The sequence below is a fragment of the Drosophila albomicans genome, chromosome 3, assembly GCF_009650485.2.
Source record: "Drosophila albomicans strain 15112-1751.03 chromosome 3, ASM965048v2, whole genome shotgun sequence".
Taxonomy (NCBI): Eukaryota; Metazoa; Arthropoda; class Insecta; order Diptera; family Drosophilidae; genus Drosophila; species Drosophila albomicans.
In genome coordinates this window covers 47,871,823-47,896,908 of record NC_047629.2, presented here as the reverse complement: position 1 = coordinate 47,896,908, position 25,086 = coordinate 47,871,823, and the positions used below count along the sequence as shown (strand labels likewise).

General features: G+C 36.5%; 1 protein-coding gene across 6 annotated transcripts; it reads left to right on the top strand.

Moving 5' to 3' along the window:
- The first annotated feature begins 78 nt into the window (after window positions 1-78).
- Window positions 79-24,405, top strand: LOC117572303 (cAMP-dependent protein kinase type I regulatory subunit). 6 transcript variants are annotated; one of them, XM_034255020.2, is made up of 5 exons: window positions 79-981; window positions 22,686-23,045; window positions 23,116-23,490; window positions 23,557-23,693; window positions 23,759-24,405. In XM_034255020.2, the coding sequence occupies exons 1-5, from the start codon at window positions 808-810 to the stop codon at window positions 23,841-23,843; spliced, it is 1,131 nt and encodes a 376-aa protein (XP_034110911.1). In that variant the 5' UTR covers window positions 79-807; the 3' UTR covers window positions 23,844-24,405. The 6 variants fall into 6 exon arrangements, with proteins under 6 accessions (XP_034110911.1, XP_034110910.1, XP_034110909.1 ...); XM_034255019.2 differs by having other exon boundaries at window positions 80-981; window positions 23,554-23,693; XM_034255018.2 differs by lacking the exon at window positions 79-981 and adding an exon at window positions 4,163-4,525.
- The last annotated feature ends 681 nt before the right edge of the window (window positions 24,406-25,086 follow it).

Below are 25,086 nucleotides of genomic sequence, written 5' to 3'. Positions count from 1 at the left end.
GCATGTTATCGCTTATCGATAGATTTACACTCATCTTTGGTATATTTTGTGTTGTACTGGCATGCGGTCACACTGTGGCACTACTAAGCAAAAAACAACAAAAACAACAACTGCAAAGTTTACGTGCGTGAAAAATTTAGTTAAGTTTTCTATGAAAAAACAGTATTTCGCAACTATACAAAGTAATTGAAAGTGTTCTGAATGCTACAGGAAACGGTCAGGCAATCAATAATAAACGGCAGCATTGAGCGCAGCACTGATAAACGCAAGTGGATCGCAAAAGTGAAAACAGTGCCAAAAAGCCAACAGTAAAAAAATCAAAAGCAACAGCAAAACGCAAAAGCAAAAGCAAAAGAAAAAGCAGCTGCAAACGAAAAGAAAAAGCTATACATCCCATATACATACATACATGCATACATATGTACATACACAAGTGGTGCTCGCGGTGCACTTGACGCCCTGTGTTCAATAAGTTATTTTACTTGATTTTCCTGTAGGGTATAGAGTTGTTGCAATTCGGGCAGCGCAGCTTACCACGGTCAACACACCACAGTCAACACACATAAACAAACTCACGCACACTTCGCTCCGTATATAATAATAACGTTGTGTTTATTGCGTAGCGTAAAGAAAGAAAAACCTGCAACAACGTCGTCTTCTTCACATACGCAATCTGCTGCTGCTCCAACGCCGACTTCGAGACATCGACGCAGCCTTCAACTCAAACAGCCACATTCACGCACACACACCCATTAACACTCGCACACACATTCACGCATACATACGCAGCCGAGACGCGTCGTACACATGTCGTACATGATGGCCAAGACTTTGGAGGAGCAGAGCTTGCGGGAGTGCGAACACTACATACAAACGCATGGCATCCAGCGAGTACTCAAAGACTGCATCGTCCAGCTGTGCGTCTGTCGCCCCGAGAATCCGGTGCAATTCCTGCGCAACTATTTTCAGAAACTCGAAAGGGTAAGTTTAGCCCCCGTTATTAACCCATTGTTTCCTTACTTTGATAAGCATGCCAATCTATGTAAACGATGGAAGGTATGAATTAGTAGGATTAAGCGTCGATCAGCGCCTCCATGTATTCCGGATCAGCAATAATCCATTAGGGCCTAGAGATTTATCCCATTGATTCCTTTATAACTACATATATAACTTACCAACTGATAATTGAACCTTTCTCTGTAATGAGACTGGAAAAGGGTCTATTAATTATAACTTATTCCTGGAGTTAATATGTAATAAGCAGAGGGTGATAGCTCCGATCCATATAAAGAACGTAGAATATATATTTTTGTGGGATACGTTTATTGTTGCCTTCTTATAACTTTTTGCCAACAAGAATTGTTTGTAACAACCAAAACAAAACCTCAATTATATACGTGAATACTCGTGATTTGTCAATTCTTGGCAACCTCGGTAACTGCACCTATAAATAGATTTATGTTTTGTTTCTTACACTGATATATTCGGAAACTCTATAATAAACACGGTTACGCAGCATTTTCTGACTATCAATTGATTAGGATCTTGAGGATCTTTACGGGGAAAGTAACTAACTAGAGGACTTATCTCTTTCTTCCCAATGAGCACTGGTGATGGTCGTTAGAATCTGATTTCTTCAAATATAACGATTTACCGAAGATTAAATATATTTACTTGCTATAGTTACCCATTGTTGCGTTTATATCAAAGACTTTAACAAATATAGCCATAATTTCTTTTAACAATACTGATCTAGTTTGATTTTAGAAGTTTATCACGTATTAGTTCACCACCTTTACCTTTTATATTGGTAGTTGCTGAATTTAATTGCTTAAGTTATGATTGGGTAATAAATAAGGAAGTTCTTGAAGCAATTTAATAGTGTTTAGACCAGCGAAATTTCTCCTACTTACCATTCGTTGTTTATTATTTTTGTTCGATGGTTTTTAGGAATATTTTCTTGCATCTAGTAATCCTCGAAAATTCAAATAGTATTGAGTTACTCCCTCCCATTTTTATTCTACATATATCAGCTTTACAGAAAAGATTAACAATAATTCTGAGAAAAAATTGCGGGTTTATTTCAAGTCTTTAATTGCTAGATTTATTTTTTTCGATTTTACCAAACATGGAAGACGGACACTGGCCTGTAATGCTAACCAAGAGTAGGCACTTTAATTTCTTGCGTGAAATGTGGTTGGGTAATAGAATCGACAAGTCGCCAAGTGATTTGCTAAAGGAGGCTTCCAATATGTGGAAGCGACTTGAGAGCGATGAGAAAGACTTATTCAGTGAGGGGAAATATTTGGGTGCTCGTTTGGCTTTCGACATGGAGAAAGATCAGCGTGGTGAAGAAGATGCAAGTGCAAGAAGTCGACGGAGGCATGCAAGGTCGCGATCGAGATCGAGAAGAAGAAAACGAAGAAATCCTGAAAGGTCTAGATCACCTGCCTCTCGAAGACATCGTTCTTAACCTCCGTAACTGCTGCTGAAGATAGATTAATGTTTTGTTTCTTACACTGATGTATTCGGAAAATATATTGTGAACACGGTTGCGAAGCATTTTCTGAATATCGATTGATTAGGGATTGATTGACTAGGATCTTGACTGGTTAGGATCTTGACTGATTAAGATCTTGACTGAGGATCTTAACTGGGAAAGTAACTAACTAGAGGACTTATCTGTTATATCTTCCCTGTGCGTAGGGGTGAAGGACCTTAAAATCTGAATTTTGTATTCAAATATGTCGGAAGATATCGATTTACCGAAGACTACATATATTTATGGAAGGAGTTGTAACAATTGCTATACTGTACTAACTATAGTAACCCAACGTTGTTTTTAAAATTTGATATTGATCTTTCGCGATATAAACTGTGCTGTTATTTTCATCAGTTGAATTCTCCATTTTTATTTTATTTAAGATATGGTTTATATACCAATCTAATGTATTCCATGCTTAATTTAGATAGATTTGTTCTAATAAATGTTCTTTTCTATGGTTTAGATATCATTATAATATATTCCATTCTCAACTCTGATAATTTGTTCTAATAGATTTTCTTCTCTATGGTTAAGATATCATTTATTATATTCCATTCTTAATTCAGATAGATTTGTTCTAATAGATTTTCTTCTCTATGGTTTATATACCAATATAATGTATTCCATTCATAATTTGGATAGATTGTCTCTAATAGATTTTCTTCTCTATGGTTTATATACCAATATAATATATTCCATTCATAATTCGTATAGATTGTCTCTAATAGATTTTCTTCTCTATGGTTTATATACCAATGTAATATATTCCATTCATAATTCGGATAGATTGTCTTCAATAGATTTTCATCTGTCGCTTTCTAAACATGTTCCACCGTTCAGCAATTTTTTACAGGTTCATTGTCCAACCCTGTGAAGGCGACGCGACTGCGTTGAAATCAATAAACCATATTGGGTTATTTTTGGGGACACAAAAAAGTGACCACGCTGAGGATGTGTGAGGATGGGATGATGGATTTAGAAGCGAGTCGCACGAGGAGCGTGTGATGCTGAATCGGAATGGTTCCAAAATATTAACGCAGACACATGCGCTACATGTGTTTGTAATGTTATTTATATGTGTCTGTGTGTGTGAGTGTGTGTGTGTGTTGGGTATTGCAACTGGGTGTTGCAGCTTGCGGGCCGTTGTAAGCTTGTGAAAAGCTTGCAATGTTTCCTGGAAATGGCTGCCTGGGTGCTGCAAGCAAAGTTCTGCCGTGCTGCACTTTGCAACCTGTGGACGCGCACTCTCTCTCTCTCTCTCTCTCTCTGTCTCTCTGTCCGTGACTGTCTCGCTCTTGCGCCATCCCCCTCACAGACACAGACACTTGCGCTCTCCTTTCCCGCCATGTGTAGTTGTCTCTCTTGCTCACCCCTTCTGCGTTCGTTGGCTTCGCCTTCTGCTGCGGCTGCTGCTGCTGTTGCTGTTGCTGCTTTGCCTGTTGAATGCCCGAGTCGATTTCAGTTTGATAAACATCCTGTCGCCGTGCAGAAGCGTCACAACAAAGCGGCTCCTCCCGCAAGCGAAGCTGTTGCGTCTCTCTCTCTCTCTTCCACTCGCTTTTGTTTTGTGTTTGTCAAGTGTTGTTGTTGTGCTTGGACAATTAGTTAGTTAGTTGTGTGTGTGCGCCCGCCATGGGCAATCAGCTGAGCGTGAATAGCATTCAGGATGCTGTTATCGATCGCTTCAAATCGGTTGCACTCACCACAGACGAAAATGGCGCGATGCGAATACGTTCGTTCTCCGAGGTGGGCGTCAGCTATACAACCTCCAGCCATCATCATCAGCATCAGCAGCATCATGGCAGCGGTTCGTTCAGTGGACGCGGCGGTCGAATATTACGGGAGAGCAGCATCGATGGCGGCGTCGCTGTCTTTGATGCCATGCTGCGGGATGACCACGAGCATCGGCTCAGTTTGGATGCCATGCATCGAGTGCGACACGTGCGCACCTCATGCACCACCATACCAGAGGAGGACATTGTAAGTAGCCACCTTATTTGTATTTGTGTTGCGATCGTGTTGCGCGCCCACAAACAATTCCAACTGCAGCAGCGAATTACAACAAACAACAATATTTGAAGGCGAAGGTGGCCTGATTTATGGTCAACCTAAAAGCTTTTACATGCCAGAGCTTCCGCTCGCTCTCTCCCCCTTTCTATCTCTCTCTCTCTGTTATGTTCTCTTTAGCGAAAGCTTTGATTTGTGTACTGTAAAGCAAAACTTGAAACTAGACTCTCTCTAACCGCAAGTGGAATGCTCTTATCAACTAAACGTTGCGTTTAACTTTAGTTATTAAATAAATTTGTTGTTAACTGATAATTTATATTAGTGGGTCACACATATAATGTAAACTTACGTTAGCATATGACAACTTAACAGCGCTATGTTAATGCTTAACATAAATCTCAACATTGCTAATGTGGCCACACTGACCGTACTTTTCTTGTGTTTACATTTGGCGCTCGTTCTTAAACTCTCTATCTCTTTGTCTCTCTCTTGCTAAAAGCGCAAAACGGCCATTGCTTGAGTGTGTACGTGTGTGAGTGTTTACAGCCCACACGTACACATACATATATGAAGCTCGTACTACACTCATCCACACATACAGGCGAAGGCAGCTTTTTGCAAGTTTATGGCAAATTTGCACTTGAAAACTCAACTCTCGGCATTCGGCACGCAACGTAGCAGAAAACCGAAATCAAAGCGCGAGTTTTTGCATGGCACACGACCCACGACCAAAGCTTTTTGCCAGGCGCTCTTTCTTCTGCTTGTTGTTGTTGTCCGGTTGTTGTTGTTGCTTCCCCCTGATGCTATGCTTTGCTACTTCAGTCGACGTCGTCGCTACTGCTACTTTACTCTGCTGCTAATGCCACTGTTACTGCTACTTCTGATGTTGTTGGCGTCGCAGTCGCTGCTTGTTATTGTTGTTGTTTTTACTTTTGTGTGTGTGTGTGTGTGTGTGCGAAAAGTTTTCTTTTTTTGGACACTTTCCTTGGGCTGTGCGTGTTGGTGAAGGTCATCATGTCGTCGTTGTCGCCATCGTTGGCGTCGTTGTCGTCGCTGCTGTTTACCGTTAGTCAGTTTGCCATCGTCGCTGCTGCTAACTGCGTGTGTTGTCTTTCTTCGTTTCCCCAAAAACAAATCGCAAATAAAACACATTCGTTTGTTCCACTGTGCGTGCCGTGCTGTGCTGTGCTGATGATACCGTCCTTTCTTGCTTTCCGTTCCGTTTCGTTCGTTTAACGTCGCTGATTGATTGCGTTTATGGCACGCTTGGCAATTGTCATCATTCTCTTCATCGTCAAATCGAACATTTAATGCCCGCAGTTTGTTGTAGTTGTTGTTGGTGTCCGTTACGCTTACAATTACAGTAAACAAATAGTGTCGCAAAAGTGAGAGTGAGTGAGAAGGCAGCAGTAAAACTTGTGAACGAAACAACAACAACACTAACACGAACAACGACAGCTGTCAACATCTTGTTTATTTACGCCGGCCTCTGATTAGTGTGGTCAATAACTAGTTGGCCAAATCGTATTGTCATCAGAGTGTTGTGGTTTTACTTTTTTTTCGCCACATTTACCTGCTACGAACCTGAGGCCTGAGAACTTCCCCCAGCAAAGAAATTATGGTGTGTATTACAAGTGCAAATCTATCTGAGTGAATGTGTGTGTGAGAGCGAGAAGGGGAACAAGATTGCGAATGGAGAGAGGGAGAAACAGTGATAGGGAACATTGGAGTACAGTAGAGTTTCAAAAAGAGCCTTTACTTACGGTATTTTATGTGGTCTCCTTTTGCAAACATTTTCATTTCGAGTTTGGTGACCTTTAAGTTGTCCTGTTTTTCAAAAGTATTTATTAAGTGAAGAATTCTTGCACCTAATATTACTTGTTAAGGGATAAGGATATTTTCCTTATTGTGAATAGGTTTTTATTTAAAACACGTATAATATTTGTATGTGTATATGCGAAATCATAAAGTTTCATTAAACTAAAAGAGTTGTTAAGATTTTGGTGACCTTTAATTTGTCCTGCTTTTAAACGTATTTATTAAGTGAAGAATTCTTTCATTTTTTATACTTTTTGTTAAGGGATAAGGATATTTTCCTTATTGTGAATAGATTTTTTATTTAAATCACAGGTTTATATTCTGTAAGAATTATTACTATGTACATCATTATATCAAAATATATAGTTTCGTCAAGCTAAAACTCTTTTTATAAGTTTGATGACCATTAAGATTTGTTTTTTTTTTTCAAAATGTGAAGAATTCTTATCTCTCATTCCTACAGACAAATAGATAACTAATTCTTAAAAAATAATATTGTGAATAGTTTTCAAATTTTTAAATTTATTTTATTTATTTTTGCATATTTCAAAAGAATACTTATTACATTATTTTTTTTACAACCGCAAATGGCATCGAAAAAAAGTTACCAAAAGTTACTACAAAATGTTTAGCACAATATTTGTTCTGTTTTTTCTTGATATCGTTAATCTTAAGCAAATTTTGCTAATCATGGTAAGCTCAAAGCCAGATATGGGTACATTATTATTACTATGTAATCTTTCTTCATCACGTTCCTAAAATAATAAGTTTTAAAGTTTTTTAAATATATGATATTAGGAAATTAAATACAACAATTGAGAATTTTGTAATCCCTGCCTCATCTTAAGCAATTTTGCTAATTGTGGAAAGTGTTTAGCTTGATATGGGTACATTAATATTAATCTAATGTTTTTTGTACTGCTTCCTAAAATAGTAAGTTTTATTTTTTTAAATCTGTGATATTAGAAAGTTTTGTTAACCCCGCCTTTAAAAACTTTAACAAGTTTGTTGAAGTTCATATATGTAAATTATACAAAATGTTTCAAATATTATATTGTTTAAGTGTTAAACTAAGTTTAAAATTTATTATATTTTATTGTTTTCTTAGATAAACTGATATTTTTTTTGTTTCTAGAACTTTTTTGTGCGGTTTTTGATATTAGTTATTTTCAATAGACAATCTATAAAGAAGTTAAGTGCACAAAATATTAGTTTACTACATCAAATTGGTACATATAAATAAAAATTAATTCATTTAACTGACAATCTCGCAAATTAGAAATTTTAGTTGTTTTTCTCGCAACTTTCTGCTGAGTTCGAGCTTCGAGGGAAGTTCGAATTTCAGTTCTTTTCTGTTTCCATATATCATTCTATATTAAGGATATGGCTTAGTGGCACAAGTTGAGCTGCTTGAGTCGCTGCCACTTGGGTATTGTAATTTGGTGGGGTAATTTATTCAACTGCTTTCCACTGTACATTTGGGATTCGCAGTTTGCTCTCTAATTTCGTAGGCTGCCTGCTTAAAAATGCGTTATGTGTGAGTGTCTCTCTCTCTTTCTCTCTCTGTCTGTCTCTTTCTCTCTCTTTTTATCTTTAGCGCTTTCCTTCTTCTGTATAACGCTGGCATTTTACTTCTATTGTCTTTTTCCGCCTGCATAAATAAACGTTTTTCATTTAATGTTGCCAAAAATGTTGGCCAGGTTTTGTCGTTGTTGTTGTTTTTGTTGTTATCGAGAAACAAAATCAATGTAAAACTTTTATGTAAATAACACACAAAAGTTGAAGCTGAAGGTTATTGGGGGGCAATCTGCAGGAATATTCGTGTATATCGAGCGGATGTGGCGACCTTTTGTTTGCCCATCCATTAAGCGGCTTATAAGCGACGTTCACAACATGGCAAGGAAATGGAAAGGAAGTTACCGAAAGAGAGAGGGAGACGGAGAGAGGGGAAAGGTGATGAGTGGACGCCGGGATGGATTGTAGTTCATGAATTATTTAGCCAATGAATATGGTTGCAAAAGAGCGAAAGAGAGAGAGAGAGAGAGTCTTGAGGCCCATGAGAGACGCAACAGCTGAAACTGCGATACAATGGCCAACTTGGCGTATACGTAATATGCGAGAGGACAAGTAAACTGCGTGCGGCTAATTCAATTATAGACTACTGAGATACCTTAATAACTTGGCAGGCACATTTAGTGCGATATAAATAACTGGCAAGCATGACGTCAAAGCAGCAGAAAAGGAACGAAGAAGAAGAAGAGCGGAAAATCGTAGAGTGGGAGAGAAATGAGGAAACAGTTTGGACAACTGCAAGGATTTGATAGGACTGATGATCAACTGACCAGTTGACAGCGCAATTCAAGCATCGACAACTCTTCCTCTGCTTCTTCTTCTTCTTCTTCTGTTGTGGCACGTTTGGCCCGAATAATTTTTCATGCAGCCACATTATAAGGAGCAACAGCAACAACAAAAGCTTTTGTTTAGCTGCCACACACACACACACACAGAGGCTGAGATACTGAAAGAGTGAGTGAGGAAAGGGTTGGTTGAGGCGTGCAGTAGGCGTGTCAACCGCCCACATGGCCCACTAAAAATTAGGGAGGGGCGAAGCGAAGTGGAGCAGCAGGCAGCTGGCAACAAAAAGTTCACTGAATTGGAAATTTCGCTTAACAAAGCAATGGGGCAGCGCCCCATCAAAGCAGCAAACGGGTGGAGAACAGTGTCAGAGGTGTGGCTGACTGCAGCATGCGGGTGCACAGTGACAAAAAAAGGCCTACGCATATTTAGGGAGTTTCCTAAAAAAGTGTGACCAGCCCAATATTAGATAAATCAGTTTAAATTTGACCGAAATTTATATAAAGTTTTTATTATTATGCTTACTGTATTTGTGGTACTTAGATTTAAATGACAATTAGTTAAATTTTACTAGATCATTTATTTATCACAGTGACAAAAAACAATGAGCTACGTATATTTAGAGAGTATTCTTAAGAAAGTGTGACCAGTCCAATATTGTTTAAATCAGTTTAAATTTGACCGAAATTCGCAAAAAGTGTATTATTGTGGTGCCTAGATTTAAACTACAATTAGTTAATTTTTACTTGATCATGTATTTATCACAGTGATAACGAAACAAAGAGCTATGCACATTTAGGGAGTATTCTAAAAAAATGTGACCAGCCCAATATTATTTAAATCAGTTTAGATTAGACCGAAATTTATATAAAGTTTTTATTATTATGCTAAGTGTATTTGTGGTACCTAGATTTAAATTACAATTAGTTAATTTTTACTTGATCAAGTACTTATCACAGTGACAAAAAACAATGAGCTACGCATATTTAATGAGAATCCTAGAAAAAGTGTGACCAGCCCAAAATTTTAAATTTAAATTAGTTTAAATATTACCAACATTTGAAGAAGAAACTTCTTTATTACTTTGCATACAACTTTATATCTAGAATGAAATTGTGCTCTGCAGTTAGTTATTATCTACATTATCGTATATTGGAACTAGCAAAATCCCAAAGGATTTTTCTTATCTACTTAGGAAATTCTCAGAAATCTTGCGAACGTTTTAATTATGCAAACTAAAGTTGTAATTCCTAGATTTAAAAGACCGTCTTTGATTAGTTATAGTTATTTTTTCATTTATCATATATTAAACATAGCATACTCTTAAAGAATTTTTCTTATCTTCTTAGCAAATTCTCAGAAATCTTGCAGAAAGATTTTGTAATTAAATTTATAGACAGCATTTCTTTAATGCTCGTATGTACATATTTTTGGGAATTTGCTACCACAAGAAACATATTTTTATCTAGAGAGAGAGGAAGAATAATAATGATGTTACTATGTTTTCTACATTTCCCTACATTTCAATTAATATTACAACTATTTCTTCTTTTCTTATATTTATTAACATATCAAATTGTGAAAACAATTTCTGTATCGACTTGGCAAATTTGAATTAATGTTGTAGGACTTTTTCATTATACGCAAACTTAATTCTTGGTTTCTAAATAACTTTTAGAATTAGGTAATATTTATTTTTGGTTTGCGACTTATGGGACTACAAAGTTAATTTTATTTGTTACACTTCCAAAAGGAATATTCTCACAAAACTTAATAGTTCTCTTATAATCCTAGAGATAAACAAGTTTAGTAAACATTTCAAAACTCCAACGGAAATTTAATCTGTGTAGTCAGTAAGGAAAATACTCGTATAACATATCTCTTTATTTATTACTATGTATATATTATATTGTTTATTATTATATTTTATTGATGACTAGCCTGTTTTCTCGCCGTGTATTGAGCGGCTTTAAAGGGACAGCTGAACTCACGTTTCGTTTGGGGCACGACAAAGTGTTGCTGCCACTGGCAGTGTGCAAAATTTTTAATTAATTCGATTATAAAACGCATTCACACACACTCAACTTGTCACAGAGCCGCACACACACACACACACACACACGTACACACACACACACACACGTAGTGGAAAAGGTAGACCAAAAGCTTTTCCACACTTTGTAGAAAGTTGGGTTAGGTCAACCCAGCTACCTTCTGCCTTTCACCTTTCCTCCCATTCCTCCCTCTCCCCCCTCAATAAGCTACGCATTCCCCCACACTTCGCACTGTGTCCACGTTCAACGAACTGCTTCGGTGGCTCAATATTGAAACTCAACGCCCTGCAAAACTTTTGGGGCTTGTGACCCAGTTTAATTGAGTCCTTAGCATGCGCCTTTTTAAGAGGACTTTAAAAAGAGTGGCATGTTAAATATTTGCAATGACTTGCAGTCGAGACTAATAATTGCATTTGTCTTTTTTAGATGTTTCTCTTAAGCTGAAAGTGAAAGATTCTGTTTATTCTTTCGTTCTATATAATTCTCTTTCTCTTTAACTGAATCTACAGATTCTGCTTTTGCTAGCTAGCCATTGAGAAGTATTTAAAATTGTCTTTTTTGCTTTCTACATTATTATGTTTCTTTTCAATTGAAAGTTTAGATTAAATTTAATCAATCTTTAAAAATTCTTCTTAGATTCTGTTTATTCCAGATTTATAGATTCTTTTTTTAGGATGTATTTTGTTTTTAACTCTGATTCTGTTTCTTTAATTATTCTGTTTTCTTAAGCTGAAAATACAGATTAAGATTAGTCGCTTATAGATAGATTCTATTTATTCCTTGTGATATTTCTTTTTTCTCAAACTGTTGTTTCTAGTTCTTTTGTTATGAAACTTTGATTCTGTTTCTTTTAGTTTCTCTGGTTTCTGTTTTTCTAAAGTTGCAATAATAGATAATATTTTTCTTACTTTGTGGTTTCTTATGGAATAAGAAAATTATATATAGATAGATTATATTTATTCGTGCTTGTCAGATGATTTCTTTTTAGATAAGCTGAGTATAGAGATCGCATTTGTTGTAGATTCTTTTGTTATGAAGTTTTTAAGTTTATTGTAGCTTTTTACATACTTCTAGTAACAATAATTTTGTTTAGTGAGACTAATAGATTTTGTTTAATTTAGTTTTCTAATTGAAATTTAGATTCTGTTTACTTTACTTTTCTAATTTATTGCCTTCAAAGTGCTGAATATATACAAAGATGATGTTTATTGTATCATTATAGATTCTTTTGTTGAGAAAGTCTTTTGATTTGTTGTTGTTATATATATAATCTTTTAGTGTTATTATGTCTCTTAACTCTTTGTCACTCTAGTGCTTTTATTTTTACATATTCCAACTTTTCTGTAATTTATATTATTTTCCATTTCGTTATTATTATTATCTATTATTTACATTTCGTTATATCTATTATGCCTTACGTTATTTCTCTTTTCCTCTCACTCTTTAAATTCTGTATTTCCCCCTTTATTTGTGCAATTCGCTGTTCGCTGTTAGTCATGACCCGTCTAAGCACTTCAGCCTCACCTGACAATTGCCTCTCAACGTGGACAAGGTCTCTAAGTCGAACTGGGTTCCTAGTCTCTTGTCCCTGTCTCTTGTCCCTTGTCTCTGTCCCGCCTGAGGCACCTCGTTACACATTCTCATTTTCCACTCTTATTCTTAGTGTCTTTGCTCTCCCTCTCTCTCTCTGTCTCTCTGTCTCTCGCTGTCTTTCTCTTTTTATGGGCACTCATAAGCAAAGCATGTTGTTAGAGTCTTATTCTCGCTTTTATATAATATATTTTTACATTGCGCATACGTCACGTGGTGCACGAAGAAATCACAAAATGGGTATCATAATTATTATTATAATAGCTATAGACACATTTCGTGTCTGTGTGTGTGTAAAAGTTAAGCAAACAAAACTTTTTTATGGCCACACGAAATTATAAATTCCGCACAGTCGCAACATTATGATTGCTGGCTTTGTTGTTCTTGCTGTGTAGGTTGAGCTTAGGCAAATAAATCGCCCACCATTCTTGCCCCTCGTCCCGTGCCCCTTGCCCCTAGGCCTAACCCTACACGAACACACTCGGTTTCTACCTCAGAAATTGATTTGTTTTACCTTTTTGCCATTTGCGAACATCGCCAACTGACAAGTGGCCAAAGCCAAAGCCAAAACTATGCCTACCATTCTCTCTCTCTCTCTCTCTCTCTGCCTCTCTCTTTCCCCCCCGTGGGGCAAGCAATTTCTTGGCTACACTTTGTGGCCATCATTTCACGTTGTTAGTGTTGCCTTTATTAATGTTTCGCTCATTTTAGTTGTTGAGCATGTGTATTTCTGTATTTGTGTTGTTTTTAGATTTTGCTGGGCAATTTTCAATGGCTACACTGTGCGAAAATTTCATGTTGCTACGCTACGCAAATGATGACAATTAATTCAATTGCTTTGATTCGTGCTTTAAATTGTTGTCAACCTATTATTGTTATACACTGCAAATGATTAACGACGCCGTCTGCGACCTTGGGCATAAGCAAATTCTTTTTTAGTGACAGTCTTCTTTGATCGTCGGTTTAAGTACGTTGATCTTAAATGGTTAACAATTAGAACTAGGGATGATTTCAAATCATTGTAATAGCAAATATAATAATAAAAAATGTATACATATATAATATATAATACTTTTTATTGACGTTTGGTTTAATTATCATTCACTATTCCTTGTTATGTTGTACAGTTTCTTCACTTAATAAATAAAATATTTGAATTTCACTCTTAAAGAAAGTACTGAAGCAGGAATATGTTTTCGGGTTTTAACTTTCCATTTATTTGCTAGTTTTTTATATTAGAGATCAGTAAAAATTGTAAGCATAGCTCAAAAAAAGCGTATGAGATTTTTTACCGTTACTTGAAAAAGGAAAATGTGAACAGAGATGAAAAATATCACATTTTGTGCATTTTATTCTTCTTTATTTTTTTTGTTTCTTCTTTCTGCTATTATTTTCCACACTTTATTTCAAACTATTTCATTATTCTTTTTCTTTTTTTCTGTTATTATTTTCCACTCTTTATTTAAAACTATTATCTCTTTATTCTTTATCTTCATTATTTTTTCATCTTCACATTTTATTTCCAACTATTTCTTTCTTTTTTCATCTATTTATATTTTCTCTGCTATTATTTTCCACTCTTTATTTAAAACTATTATCTCTTTTTTATTCTTTATCTTCATTATTTTCTTATCAATTATCCTCCACACTTTATTTCCAACTATTTCTTTCTTTTTATTTTTTTTTCTTCTATTATACTAAACTCTTTATTTCAAACTATTTCTTTCTTTTTTCTGTTATTATTTTCCACTCTTCATTTAAAACTATTATCTCTTCTTTATTCTTTATCTTCATTATTTTTTCATCTATTATTCTCCATACTTTATTTCCAACTATTTCTTTCTTTTTTCTTCTATTATACTAAACTCTTTAGCTCAAACTATTTCTTTCTTTTTTCTGCTATTATTTTCCACTCTTAGTTTCAAACTCTTTCTCTCTTCTTTATCCTTTTTTTCATTCCTTTTTCTGCTACTTGATTTCAAACTATTTCTTTCTTTTCTTTTTCTATTTTTTTATACATTACTTCAAACTTTAACGCATTCTTCTACGAGGATCGAAACAAAACTAAATTAGATGTCTTCTACTTTTTGTCATAAGTGTTGTATATGTGTAGTTCTTACTTTCCTTTCAACCCCTTCATTTGTGTCAGTGCATTCGCTTGGAACAGTTGGCGCCCCCGCACTAAGTCGTCGACGTCGTCGTCGTTGTCGTGTCCAGGTCTTAGTTGGCTACCTCAAGCGGCAAACCGCACGAGCTGAGGAGCACACACACACACACGGTACTTAACGGTGCACACACACACGTAGAAAGAGAGAGGGATGAGAGAGAGCGAGAGTGGGATAGTGGGAGAGCGAGGGACACTGGAAGGCGTGCAAAAGATGAAGCCTACGCTGACGGTTGCGTTTGCCGTTGACGTTGACGTCGACAGCGGCAGCGACGCTGACGTTGACGCTGAAAGCGAATTCGAATTCAGTTTTTAGTTGTGTGTTTTTTTTTTTTCATTTGAGTTTTCAGTTTGTGTCGCGCCTCCGTTTTGTAAATAACACGAATAAATCGCAAGCGAAATACAACAAAAACAAAAAAAAAAGTTGCACGAGGGCAACGTGAAAAGCGGGACTAAAAAGCGGGTACACATACACTCAAACACAACTACTCACATACACACATGCATATGTGTAGCTATATGTATGTGTGTGTGTGTGTGTTGGTGATATTCATATGCAGCGTGTAGCAAAGTTCCTGCAATTGGATTAATTAGACAATTAAAAATGTTCGAGCAAAGCACAAAAAAACCATAAAAATAAAACGAAGCGAAACGAAACGAAATTTATAAAAATCAAATTAATTAATAATCCACAGCAACAACATGAACTATAATAAAATTGTGTGTGTGACGCACGCGTAAAACAAATATAGAAAATTAAAAGAGTATATATACATATATAAATATGCGATACTTATGATGAGCATACATCTACTTTATATATACCTATATTCATATACTATATGATTATATAGTCAGAGAGAGAGAGTGGCATATACATATATAATATTTTTATATAATTTCCTTCGCATTTTGCGCCAATTAAAATTCTTTTAATAGCAACTAAAGTCACCCGCATCATAGAAGCAACATCACAACTCAATTGCATATTTTTATGATTTATTGCAAGATCGAAAAAAATTCCGAAAACTGTTCTATTCCAATGTCCTTTACATTCTAAATCTTTTCTTTTCATTTATTTATATTTCTTTTACACATTTATATGTTAATTCTCATTTTTTTTGACAATATCTTATGTATTTTTCAAATTTTTCTTGTTTTTGAATATTTATTTTTATAAATCTTTGACATTGGATTTGTCATTGCTCTCTCTTGTTGTTGTTGTCGTGCGTTACGTATACGTAATATTTTTTGTGAGCATTTTCTTTTGTGCTGCGAGTAGTTTTGCAGTTTGTTGTGCCTCTCGTCTTAAAATCTGTGAAAAAAGAATCCATTAGTGGAAAAAAAAAAAAAACAAGTGGAAATTTATTTGTTTCATTCGTTTTGTTGTTGTTGTTTTGCTTCTCACGTCGCGTCGTGTCGCGTTTGTTGTTTATTGTTGTGTCCATAAACAGCATTTGTTGCAATTACAGGCACACACACACACACCACCACCAAAGAGACACACACACACACGTAGAGCACACCAAGTCATCACACATCAGAGCTGAAAGCAAAAGCGCAAATATGTCAAAGGTTTGCAATGAGCTTCGTCGTCTATTATAAGCATAATCTCAGTTCAGCTTCGTTTTGCTTTTTTGCTTTTTAGTTTGTAATTTGTTCGTATTATTATTGTTATTGAATAAGAAGCATTCCACATGCAATTCACACGCATTCCTGCACCTTTTTTCATTGCGTGTCTTATCGCCAGCTAAAGAGAAGCGAATTTACTTGACGCTACACAACACAAAGCGCTTTATGAACTGGACAACTCTTTGGCTTTACACTCTATACAAATGAATAGTCACGCACTTGTTGTTGTTATCGCCTCATAAAACGCGCTCTTTTATGGCACATTGGCATTGACTTATTCTCTACACTGTGCGAAATGAACGTGTGCTCAAGTCATGCACATCGCCAACGTAATAATAATACTCGTAGCTGTTAAAAGTTCGCATTGTGAATTGATGTGGAAAATTCTTTATTACAAATTTAATTTGTCTTGTCTTCGTGCTTAATTTTAATTGCTTTTCTCGCTTGTTCGAAATTTTATAAGAGTGTGAATCCAACAAAATATTGTAGCTGAAATTGTTTGCTTTGATCATGGAGAATACAGAAAAATTTGAGCCAGAGATTTAAGAGTCTGGAATACAGTTGTAAATAATTATTATTCTAATTATTTTAATAGATTTTTGCTCAATCAATTTTGAAGCTATAAGAGTTGCGAATACCCTTACTCTTATACATTAAACATTTATATAGTAAAAGATTAAAATTTATGGAGATTGCCGAATCAGCGTTATATTCATACAACAGAATATGAATCATGTAAGAGAACTACAGTCGAGTGTGCTCGACTGTAAGATACTCGTTACTCATTTTCAATAAAACCAAAACCGTTTGGTATTATTTTTTAAATATTTGGTATATATTTTATTAATGATATTTTTAAAATATGTGATTTTGAAAATAGTTGGTGTATTTTAAGAATAATACCATACTGTTTTGGTTTTAATGAAAATGGGTAAAAATATGCAAAAATATGAATATATACTGAATGTGATATTGGGTATATAAAATATTTGGTATATTTTAAGAATAATACCGCACTGTCTAGGTTTTATCAAAAATGGGTAGTGGGTATATGATATATTGAAAAATACTAAATAAATACTGATTGACATATTTGGTATATCGAAATACTTTGCATTACATTCAAAATATACCTTAAAGAACAAAATATGCAAGATTAACTACCAAAGCAATTAAGACCTGACTGATCACAACCAAATGTTCAGGTAACATAAAGACTAAAGTTATGATTAAGGTAACTCTTAACTTAACTCAATACTATATTACGTATATATAATATATTACCCTTATTGTAGATATATATATATTTTGAGTTTATTTAGATATTGCAAAGTATAATCAATCTTAGGAGACAAGTGACACTTTTAGATTACCCAACTCATCCATTAGTTTTCAGTCGAGTGGCAATAAAATAGCGCACTAAATGATAATGCTTTGCTGGCTGACCATAAATACGATTTTAAAGTACACAAACTAAAAGAACTTTGCAACTGTTAAGAACATTCAAGTATATTGTAAATACCCTTTATTATGTATTCTAAATTTGTATTTTATTAATCTGTTTACTGGAAAAAGTCAAATTGATTGCTGCTCTTTTTTCTAAAATAAATGTTCTTCTATTTTTAAAATATTTGAAACTGGAGTTTTTGGTATATACAATCATATCTATATACTATATTCCTGATTCCTGAAATTTTGACTACGAACCAATAAAAATTGTAGAATTTTTTAAGAAATAATGTTTCGGGTTATAGTTGCTTTGGCTAACAATCTGGTATATTTTATACTCTATGACATATTTTTAATGTAATAGTATATTTATATACCAAATATAGTATTTGGTGTATTTTGGTATTTTTCAGTAAATTAATTAGTTTAAATTTTGTTGAAAATGGGCAGCGTGTATCTCACAGTTGAGCAAACTCGACTAAAGCGTTTTCAGTATATTTTTCAGTATATTCAATTACAGTATTTCGATTATAGCTATATTATAGCTAATATTTATGACTAACTCTATAATATATTTTGGGCGAAAACTGTTCTAATAAAATATAATAGGGAAGAAGCTTTAGGATGTTTAGTAAACAAGCGAAAGTTTTAATTAAACTAAAATGAAGTTGCAGTTGAGCTTATAGGCGGCACTTTTGAGGTCATTTTTAATTGCTTTTTGCTGTTTGGTTGTTATCAGCAGCAGAATGCAGCAAGTGCATCAATCGATATACATATATGTGAGTGTGTGTATTAGCGTTGCATGTTTCGATAAAATATGGAACGTTGCCGTTCTCATCGTTGTCATCGTTGTCGTTGTCATTTTCGATGTCAATCTACATGCCGCGTCATCTAATCAGCTGAGCTCGTTTATGTTTTCATTATGACATTACATTTTTGATAAGCGTCTCAGTGTCAGACATTTGTCAAGATTACAAACACACACACACCCAGTCAGTCAGAGTCATACACACCCATACACACACACCTACAACTACACCCAGTTGCAAATGTAGTTTACGTCAGTAACTCAATTTACAATGCGAAATCGATTTCCGTTTAATATGTCGCAGGGAACGTCGCCAAATGCTGAACAGAAAAAAAGCAAAAAAAAAAAACAAATCGCGCAAATGAAATTCGCAGTGAGAGAGATGACAACACAAACAGAGAGCAAGTGCAGAGCGGAGAGTGGGAGAGTGGAGAGTCAGGGCCATGACCATGGGCCTGCTGTTGGCTAGTTGACTGGGCGCCGACTTCGCTGTTGCTCCCTTCTTTTCTGCCTTTGCTCCCTTCGCTTCTGCCGCTGCTTCTGCTCCCTTCACTGCTGCTTTTTCTGCCTTTGCCTTTGCTTTTTTCGCTGCCGCTTCTGCTTTTGCTTTTACTGACTTCGCTTCTGCTGCTGCTTCTGCATTTGACTTTGCTGCTTTCACTGCTCCTGCTGCTTCTGCCTTTACTCCCTTCGCTTCTTCTTCTGCTTTGCCTTGCCTATGCCTTTGACTTTGATCCCTTCGCTTCTGTTGCTGCTTTGCCTTTGCCTTTGCTGCCTTCACTGTTACTTCTGCCTTTGCATTTGCTCCCTTCGCTTCTGCCTTCGGTTCTTCCGCCTTCTCTTCGGCTGACTTCGCTTCTGCCGCGGCTTTTGACTTTTCTCCCTTCGCTTCTGCTGCTGCTTCTGCCTTTGCCTTCTGCTTCTGCATAAAAGGTCATGGTCATGCCGTCGCCGCATGGACGACAACATGCGCGGCGCCGGCTCCCTTAAGTTGCCGCCCCAATGCTCTTGCCTCCCTTTCACTCCCACTCCCTCCGAAGTTTGCAATTGCGGCAGCAGAGAGTCAACAGGCGGCTTTGACTTGTCAGCTTTTGTGGTTGGGCTTCGGTTTACGTTGGGTGCAGCCTTTTACGGTTGTGTTGTTGTTGTTCTTGTTGTTGATAATGTGCTGCTACACTTTGTGGAATTTTGTATGCGCATCACGGGCGTCGCTTCGATTCGATTCGCTTTACTTTGCTTTGCTTTGATTGATTTATGTGGGCGTAGGCCGGCGACACCTCGAACAATCTGGCAACTGGCCCAAGACTTGACTCTTGACTCAATCCTCGAATCCTTATCAGCGCCATTTCCATGATCATCTGTCAATTTGTTGCTTGATTTATTTGCTAATTGTTTTTCTTTCGTTTCTTTTGTTATTTCCTATTTTTTTTTTTTTTGCTTTTTTGTGCTTTGTTTACACTTTGCAATTTGTACGCTTTGCGTCTATTTTATGCGTTTCCACAAAACGCTTTTGTTTGCCTCATAAAAGTTTATGCATTTTTGCCCATTTTCAATTTTTGTTGCCGCTCGCTTTGCTGCTTGTTTATTGACTTTTGCGGGGCGCTGCTTGGGACTGTGTTTATTGCCTTTGACGGGGACGGGGGCGGGTTGCGGAATAGAAAACTCTTTTTACGACGCTGATAAGTCTAATTGTTGGCTGGGGTCTCATATTTTGATTTGTAATCACCATTTAACTAGCCTTAAACGTGATGAGGACTATAATTAGACCTTGAATTTGTTGACGCAACTGTTTAGAACTGTTATATTAATCATTTAGTTGAATTTAGCGAGTGATAACTTGGTTTTTATCAAGTGCAATTTTGTCAACTATCTGCATAAATTGAACATAAATTATTGAACATACCTTTTGCCGTGTAGTTGGAAGCAGAACACTAATTTAATCAAGTCCAAAAAGAATTGGAGCATTAAAAAAATATATTTTTTGTATGTATTTTTAATTAGAAGTAAAAATATTTTAGTAGATTTTCTATTGCGCTCTTCAGAACTGTTATACAAGTATATACAAGAGCTGAAGTACATAAAAATCTTTATTAATTGACTGTTATACACTATTAAACTGACTGTTATACTGCTAAATAAACCATTTATATACTAAATAGAGCTGTAATACACCAAAGTTATATATCTTTAACTGTTATACACTGTTATAAAGACTGTTATACTAATGTGTGTAACGAATTATAGACATAAGAGAATTAAATTTGATCAAAATCATAAATTCTTTAATTGCTCTACACTATTATGCTGACTGTTATACTATGTAACCCACTTACAGGCTTAAAACAGCTGTCAAAGACTGTTAAATCTTTAGCTGTTATAAACTATTATGCTAATGTGTGTAATCAATTATAGAGCTCAACTGTAATTGACCAAAATCATAGCTGTTATACTCTTCTGTAATCCAATTATAGGTTAAAATAAACTGTTAAGAACCAAAATTATGTATCTTATCTGTTATACACTATTAAACAGCCTGCAATACGTTATCAGTCGATCTGTTATACTAGTGTATAGTCCACTTATAGGTTTAAAAGAGTTGTAATATGTCAAACTGATAAATATTTATTTGTTATACTAAAGCGTGTAAGCAATTAAAGGCTTAAAGCTGCAATTCACAAGAACCGTAAATCTTCAGCTGATATACGCTATTATGCTGTCTGGCCGACAATTAAACTTTGACTTTATCCCCCTTGAAATGCGTTCAGTTGAACATTTTGATTGTTACACAATCGCATGATGCCAGTTTAAGTAGCAGCAATGCACTTTCGGATAGCTCTTCCACAGACACAGCTTAGGGCACAAATGCGATGCCCAAATAGTGCAACAGCAGTCACTGCTCTGAGTGACATTGAAATGCAACTTAATCTGCTGGTGGGGGGCATCCAATTGTGGGTCTAGTTTTGTGGCACACTGACCACATTGACGTCACAGCAAATAGTCAGAGGTGATTAAGAGCAGAGCAGAGTCGAGTCGAGTCAAAGCAGCGCATTACATTTTATCATGTATTTGCATTGTGCAGTGCTTTGTTTTTAACTCTTGAGTAGGAGGAGGAGAAAGAGGATGACAACGGGAAAAAAAAGAAAAAGGGCGTGGACGGAGCTTAAACGTTTTTATGTTTTCTATTTGTCGCCACCACCATAAACTTTGAGCTCCCAAAAATAGATAAAACGGGCAACTGACACAATGGGAAGAAGCTTTTTATCCCGCTCTTTCTCTAAAATGGAAGCGGCTTGTAGTTGGGCGGCTTTTGTTGTGGGCGTCGAAGTGGATGGGATGGGGGCGTGGAGTTGACTTTTGACATATGTACAGCAAGTTGGCATCCCTGGAATGACGCACATTGGCTGCCTGGAGTAACTGCGGCTGCTGCAGCAACACACCAGCAGCAACACAGCAGAGGCAACAACAGCAAACAGCAGCAGCAGGTGGGCGTGCAAAGTGAATGCCTCCAGTGCGTGGGTTGTTAGCGAAAAGCTCCTGTTACAGTTTTAAACGTCTATTTGGCATCAAAAGATGCGCATTGTGGGCGTGTTGTTGGCTCTTGTACATACATAGTGCAAATATGTTGGAGATTGCTTGCGTTGCAGTTCGTTGATAAAGCTGAAAGGGAGCAGTCGTAGCAGTTGTGGCTATGGTGCTAAGAGAGAAAATGCGTTTTATTCATTTTAAAGCAATTTGATGGAAAATTTAAACTGTTATACAATGGTGTTATACAAAAGTGTTATACTGTTATACTCGTCAAACTTGTTGGCCATATTGTTACGTTCATTTAAAGCAAATTTGTTCAATACTTTAACATTTATACAATTGTGCTACTTCTGGGAAAAAGTGTTATACTCTTATACTTATCTAAATCGTTCCCCATCTTGTTGCTAACTAACAAATTATGTTTTATTTAATAATAATTCAATATTCAAACTGTTATACTGTTATATGCAAGTGTTATACTGCTATACCCATTAAAATTTATCCCCATCTTGTTGCTAATACACAAAATTCGTTTTATTTAATAAATTTGTTTGACAATTCAAACTGTTATACCGTTATACGAAAGTGTTATACTGTTATACTCATCAAAATTTTGCCCCATATTGTTGCGTTCATTAAAAGCAATGTGTGCAATATTCAAACTGTTATACAATAGTGTTATACGCAATGTTTTATACTGTTTTACTCACCCTAAATTTTCTACACATATTCTTCCAGGAACAAGTGAAACTGGATGCCAGCAAACAGGTGATCAGCCCAGACGATTGCGAGGATCTCAGTCCAATGCCACAAACAGCTGCACCGCCGGTGCGCAGGCGCGGCGGCATCTCCGCCGAACCGGTTACCGAAGAGGATGCCGCCAACTATGTTAAGAAAGTCGTACCCAAGGATTACAAGACAATGAACGCGCTGTCCAAGGCCATAGCCAAAAATGTGCTCTTTGCTCACTTGGATGAGAGCGAACGCTCCGATATATTCGATGCCATGTTTCCCGTTAATCACACGGCTGGCGAGAATATCATACAGCAGGGCGACGAAGGCGACAACTTCTATGTCATCGATGTGGGCGAGGTGGACGTGAGTACAATACACAGATAACTGTTATACACACATATACATATGTAAATATCTATATTCGTCCCTTCAGGTGTTTGTCAACTCTGAGCTGGTGACCACGATCAGCGAGGGCGGCAGCTTTGGTGAGCTGGCTCTCATCTATGGCACGCCACGAGCTGCCACAGTGCGCGCCAAGAGCGATGTCAAGCTGTGGGGCATCGATCGCGACTCCTACAGACGCATTCTGATGGGATCGACCATACGCAAGCGCAAGATGTACGAGGAGTTCCTGTCACGCGTCTCCATACTGGAGAGTCTGGACAAATGGGAACGCCTCACCGTTGCCGATTCGCTGGAGACGTGCTCCTTCGAGGATGGCGAGACAATTGTGAAGCAGGGCGCCGCTGGCGATGACTTTTACATCATACTCGAAGGCTGTGCCGTGGTGCTCCAGCAGCGCTCCGAGGTGAGTTTTTGGCTTGAGAAATCTTAAATGAATGTGAAGATTTAATATTTTCCTATTATTCAGCAGGGTGAAGAACCCGCTGAGGTGGGACGTCTGGGCTCCAGCGATTACTTTGGTGAGATTGCCCTGCTGTTGGATCGACCACGCGCAGCCACCGTTGTCGCTCGTGGTCCGCTCAAGTGCGTCAAGCTGGACAGAGCGAGGTAAGGAAACACACTCTAAACTTCAACTACAACTTTACTTAATCGCATTCCTTTTTCTCTGGCAGATTTGAACGTGTTTTGGGTCCCTGTGCTGACATTCTGAAGCGCAACATTACGCAGTATAACAGTTTCGTTTCATTGTCCGTCTAAGACGCCGCCGCCGCAGCCACAAGCACACCACATCAAATAGCAACATCAACAACAACAACAACGCAACTCGCATGCTAACCACAACAACAACAACATCAAAACGCTCAGAAGAAAAACAAAAAACTTAAACATTAAACATTTAAATTGTAAAGAAGAAACTGATGAAGAAGAAGCCCCAATGGAAGATTGAGTTGAGCTCAATGATCAGGAGGAAGCCGGGGGCTGTTGGAGGATTTAGGGACGGGGAGTTAATGGGGCGTATTTACAATACCAATACCAATACCAATACCAATATGTTAATTACGTATATGAATTCTGTATGTTGTGCTGAAGTTACATATGTATTTGTGTAATGTGTGTGTTTCTTTCTGTGTACGAGTTGTGGCATGTTCCACAAGCAGCAGCAGCAGCAGCTACAGCACCTGCAACATGTTGCACTTTCAATTTGAAACGAAACTGTATAACACTTTTTGAATACTTTCTTTCTTTTCCAAGCGGAACATGCTGCCAAAAGCAAAAAATACAAAACATAAAAAAAAAACAACAAAACAAAAAAAACAAATACTATGTATAACAATTAATTAATACATTTCATTTAAATAATCATTGGAGATCTGAATGTTTTTTACAACAACCTCAAGCAACAACTACAAAAAACAAAAAACCTAAATATAATTGAATACATATGAATGTAAAGTTAGCTATAACACACACACACACACAAACACACACACGAGCATGCTGAGTTTACTGTTATATATGCAAGGATGAGCAAGAATAGAGAGAGAGAGAGAACGAAGAAGAGAGAGAGAAAGTGAGCAACATCAGCAAAAAAAACTGCAACAATATTGTTTAATATTTAGTTAAATTATTTTTAAAAACCAACAAGCAAACAACAAAGTTCGCACATAAAACGGAAATATAAACAAATTGAGAGTGGAAATGAAAACAAAATTGTGTGCAATTTGTTTAATTGTAATTGAATAATTATTTGTATTCTTTGCGTTTGTTTTGCATTTGTTAATAACAGAATTTGTGCTTATGTTGGCAAGTGTTGTTATACATGCCCTCCCTCTAAATGATTTAACTGTTATACTCTGTTATACCATACATATACGCCGCATAACCAAACTGGCATTTTTTCTAACAACTGCCACAAAAACAAAAAAAAAACAAAACTAAAACAGCAAAACACACAAACAAAACATCACACAATAAATTGTAAAATAATACAACAAAAACA

Bases quoted from the DNA above. Each gene is read 5' to 3' on its own strand.
- LOC117572303 (XM_034255017.2), top strand. From the start codon at position 4,178: ATGGGCAATCAGCTGAGCGTGAATAGCATTCAGGATGCTGTTATCGAT. The intron at 4,526-22,685 runs GTAAGTAGCCAC...ATATTCTTCCAG, and splicing joins CCATACCAGAGGAGGACATT to GAACAAGTGAAACTGGATGC. The intron at 23,491-23,553 runs GTGAGTTTTTGG...CCTATTATTCAG, and splicing joins TGCTCCAGCAGCGCTCCGAG to CAGGGTGAAGAACCCGCTGA.